Source organism: Macadamia integrifolia, chromosome 11, assembly GCF_013358625.1.
Source record: "Macadamia integrifolia cultivar HAES 741 chromosome 11, SCU_Mint_v3, whole genome shotgun sequence".
Taxonomy (NCBI): Eukaryota; Viridiplantae; Streptophyta; class Magnoliopsida; order Proteales; family Proteaceae; genus Macadamia; species Macadamia integrifolia.
This window is the reverse complement of record NC_056567.1, coordinates 2,786,272-2,791,010: the sequence shown is the minus strand read 5'-3', so window position 1 is coordinate 2,791,010 and position 4,739 is coordinate 2,786,272. Positions and strand designations below refer to the sequence as shown.

General features: G+C 39.5%; 1 protein-coding gene across 1 annotated transcript; it reads right to left on the bottom strand.

Annotated features, from left to right (window-relative positions):
* Window positions 1-347: 347 nt before the first annotated feature.
* LOC122093491 (putative pentatricopeptide repeat-containing protein At1g53330) lies at window positions 348-1,938 on the bottom strand. Its single transcript, XM_042663836.1, has one exon. It carries the CDS (start codon window positions 1,806-1,808, stop codon window positions 426-428), a length of 1,383 nt encoding a protein of 460 aa, XP_042519770.1. The 5' UTR covers window positions 1,809-1,938; the 3' UTR covers window positions 348-425.
* Between the last annotated feature and the right edge of the window lie 2,801 nt (window positions 1,939-4,739).

Here is a 4,739-nt window from a genome sequence, read left to right as displayed (position 1 = left end):
AAACTACCTATAGGTGGAAGGGGTCGAGTTATTGATGTGAGATGGATCCAGAAAAGGGGGTTTCCAACTATAATCCAGAAATTTACTTGGTAGACTGATTAAAGGAACATCCAAATTAATATCCGAGACCACCATTGTTGAGTCCTGAGAGGATCCTGGTCTTTAACGGGCTGCACAGTAAAATTGTGGAATTTTTGTTTTAAATATTCAAATGTAGCTGACCATAGCTTGCTCTGATTCCCTTCATTACTAAATGAGTTTTTTTTTTTTTTTTTTCTGGTAAGGAATGAGTTATTTTGTGATATTAAGATCAACTGAAAATTCTCATCCTTCAGCCAGAGAGGGTATGCAAATAATTGAAAACTTGGGATTGTTTTCCAGTTTGCCTCAAAACAGGTTAACCAGTATCCATCCCTAATTATTGTTCATGATGGTAATAGCATATCAAAAATCTCAGAACTGTTAAACAACTCAGTCTTCTTGCAGACAGTTTTTGTCACCATCTTCCATGTATCAACATTGATGGCATTTCCATTTGCTAGACTATTCAAAACAGACACTAACATATCTATATCACCTTCCATACACAATCTGTCTACAAACTTCTCTAAACTGGAACCACGAGGGACAAACCCTTTGAACACCATCTCGTCCAGAATTGATAAAGCTTCCTTAAACTCCATCCCTTTACAGAGCCCATCAAAAACTATGCGATAAGACACCACATCAGGAGCACAACCTCGCCTTGGCATATCTTCAAACAAATCACACGCTTCCCTCAATCTCCCATCCTTGCCAAGACCAGCTATAATAATATTATAGCTAATAACATCTGGATTACAGCCCTTCTCCTTCATTTCATCTAACACACCAAAGGCTGAATCGAAATCCTTCTCCACACAAAACCCAGAGATCATCGCATTATATGTCACTGTATCAGGTTTGCATCCGGCCTCTCTCATCTCCTCTAGAACTCCAGAAACCTCTCCTTTTCGACCAGCCTGAAACAGTGCACTGATCAAAGTCGTATAAACAGCAGAATCCAACCCAAGTGTCTTGTCCACCAGCATCTCTTCTTTGAGCTTGAAAGCCAAGTCCAACTCATTAGCCTTGCAAAGGCCTTTGATCAACGAAACGTAAACGAAGGCATTAGGTTTCACCTGGAAGGCTCTCTGCATATCTTCCTTCAATCTAAAAGCATCATCCAACTTTGAATTCTCGCAAAGGGCAGAAATCAAAGTTCCAAAAGTAACTACATTTGGTTGAATACCCTTTCTACGCATTTCGTCGAACAAGTCCCATGCAACAACCAAGGAATTATTCAGAGAAGCCGCGTTAATAAGGATGTTATACGTACAAGCATCCGGAGAAGAGTACTGATCAATATCCAGGTAAATTTCTCGCATCTTATCGAGTTTCCTACAGTTCAAGAGTGCACTGAGAAGAGAATTCAACGACCTCACAGTTCTCTGGCAGCGAAAGGAGGGGATCCGATCGAAGGTTCGTAGAGCTTGCTCAGACAAGCGAGAACGGCCGTAGAAGGTGATGATGTTACAGAAGATAACCTCTTTGGGAAGGAACCGGTTCTCCTCCTTCATCTGGTCGAGGATTTCCTCCATTTCATCGAACATTTTGGCGCGGCCGAGCTTGGTGATGATGAGATCGTAGGATAGGAGGCTGTAACGGAAAGGTTTCTTAGAGCTCTCAGGGTTAGGGTTTCGGAATAACTGGAAAGCCAATTTCGGATCTTTCTCGAGACGAAGAAGAGAGGAGAGTCGAAATGGGGTTATCATCTTCACCTTCTCCATAACTCTCTTCCTCTAGCTCCGGTCTCGGAACTTGCAGACTGTGGAGCCGAGCGCAGATTTGCAGTTCCGGACTCCGCATTTGAATATAGACATGGACAAGGCCTCAGCTGGGCCAAAATATAGTCTGGCCCATTTATAATCGGGCTCAATCTACAATTTTTTTTGTTTTTTGTTTTTCGGGGAGGTGGGGGTGGGGGTGGGGGTGGGGTTGGGGTTGTGTTTAGAAGGTTCAATCTATAACGCAGCCCAAGACCTATAAATAAATGGGTGAGCCTGTCATGGAACATCATTATTCATGTAGATGCCCTAGTGCGCACGTTACCTACCAACTCTAGTGAAATAAAAGATTATATTCATGTTGATCCCCTCCCCTTGTACGCATTTTCATTGGCCTTTGCATTAATGTGGGCCATGCAACTAGGCAGTCTTCTTTTATTATTATGGAAGAAATAACGCTACGCTTGTGTGTGTCTACACCTAGACACAATAGGTGCAGGAAGATCATGTTACCCTTAAGTTGAAGATGCTCTTGCACGTCCTCCTATTGGCCTATGTGTTGGCATTGTCGGCGTAGGTGCAAGCACATGCCAACACACAAGCCAAATGTGAGGGAGCATAGGAGCATCTTCAATATATGGTGGGGTGGGGGTAGCATGGTCTTTTCATGCCCTGTTGCATCTGGGCATGAGGGAACACAAATAGGTAGCATTCTTCTCCTTTATTCTTATTATTCTGGTAAACCAAATATATTATTATTGCATACTTTGTTAAGCTTCTAAACTTACTTTTTTTAATCTAAATATCTAAAGAGAGAGGGTTCCTCACAATGCCAATGTGAGGAGGAATCTCACGTCACACTAGTGCCCACATAGTAAGAGTAAAAAAGAGAAAATAATAAAGAGTCTAATGTGAAAGGAAAATAGTAACTACTACGTTATGGGAAACTTTTTTCTCGTATTTAAATAGAAAGAAAGGGATTCGTTGAATGATACCTCTATATGTGTATTTAGAACATGATATCTTTTCCAATTGCTTTTTAAATCCGGAGTAAATAATGGTTTTCATAATTAATTTGAAAAATACTTATCATTATATCTTTTTCTTTTTCTTTTTTGTAGGAAGACTTATCATTATATCGTGGTGGGAATGTATTAATGACACATCTACAGGTGTATTTATAAATTAACATTTTTTTCTTAATTTGTCCTTGTTTTATTCACAAAAGTTTTTTAAGATAGTGATATTAGTATATAACAAGGTATTTCAAAAATAATTTGAAAGTGACAGATCATTTTGTCATTATCAATGTAAATATTTTTCTAGTATACATGTGAAATGACAATATTTATCCTCTTTGAAAACAAATTGTGCGTGATACTAAATGGGAAGAAAAAGTAAGATCACAAATTATTTGACACCTCTTGTGGTCAAATAAAATATTTTTTTGGAAAATTTTTAGTATCACCCCCAGAGAATGCCACTATTATAAGAACATCCCCTCTGTTTCACCAAATTAGACTCAAACCCCCTACCGTTAGTCACTATTAAGTGATGCTATGAAATGACGGCCCTTATGAGTAAAGCACCAATATATAACCCATTTCCATGATCCCAAAAATATCCCTCTCTTTACCTTTTTACCAATTCATTCTCTCCTTGTATCTCTCTCTCCTTCTCTCTACTTGAAATTCAGATGAGTTCCAGCGGAGTATTAGTAGGTCCGTTGCCGGCGAGTACCGCAAAGAGGTAAAATCGTTGCAGTTCAACATGTCTTTCTTAATTCCTGATTTCAGCTACCAAACCCAAGAAGTAAAGGAATCGTTGCAGTTCGACATCTCTCTTCTCCGCTTTCAATTCCCAGATCTCTCTCTCTCTCCCGAATTAAGCTCCACATCAAATTGAATGCAATTTTTGCACTTCGGAGAAAATGCTTCACAGTGAGGTCGGAAGGGATTGTCTGCAACATACAACATTTTATTAGATGACTAGGAAATAAAGTTAATACACGTGCCCAAACCAAAGAAATAGAGCTCAGCTTTATAATTACCAAATTAAATTGTCTACAAAAATGTGTCTGTCGCATGACAACCAAGAAGCTCACATTCGAGGAAGCAGCAAGGGCCTCGTCGGCCAATTTTCTAACTTTTATCTTCTCTTCTTCAATTGCAAGCCTTCTACCTGATTTATGTTACCCTCATACTGAAGATGCTCTTGCACGTCCTCCTATTAGCTTGTGTGTTGGAGTTTAAATTCCGGTAGGGTAGCGTTCTCTTGCTCTATTATTATTATTATTAGGGAGTAAAAACAATACACTGCCGGTGTAGGCGCAAGCACAGGCAAGCCAAATGGGAGGGAGCATGGGAGCATCTTCACACATGGTGGGTGAGGACATCATGGTTTTTTCACACCCTACTGCTTCTGGTCATGGGGAAAAACAAGCATGTGGTATTCTTTCTCCTTTATTATTATTATGGTAAATCAAATATATTATTATTACATACTTTATTAAGCTTCTAACCTTACTTCTTTTAATCTAAGTATCTAAAGTGAGAGGGTGCCCCACAATGCCAATGCGGGGAGGAATCTTCACATCACACTAGTGCTCACATAGTCAGAGTAAAAAAGAGAAAATAATAGTCTCATGTGAAAGGAAAATAATACTATTATGTCATGGGAAACTTTTTCTTGTATTTAAATAGAAAGGAAGGGGCTCGTCAAATGATACCTTTATATGTGTATTTAGAACTTCATACCTTCTCCAATAGTTCTTTAAATCCAAAGTATGTTGTTTTATGGTTGTCCTTGTTGGCAACTCGGCCACGTGGCGGTGATGACGTGGCCAGTTTGGGTGACGTGGATGAAAATGATGACATGGCAGTATCCAGTGTCACCGATGAGATAACAGAGCAGCTTGGTATGCATGGAGTGGTT

Bases quoted from the DNA above. Each gene is read 5' to 3' on its own strand.
- LOC122093491 (XM_042663836.1), bottom strand. From the start codon at position 1,808: ATGGAGAAGGTGAAGATGATAACCCCATTTCGACTCTCCTCTCTTCTT.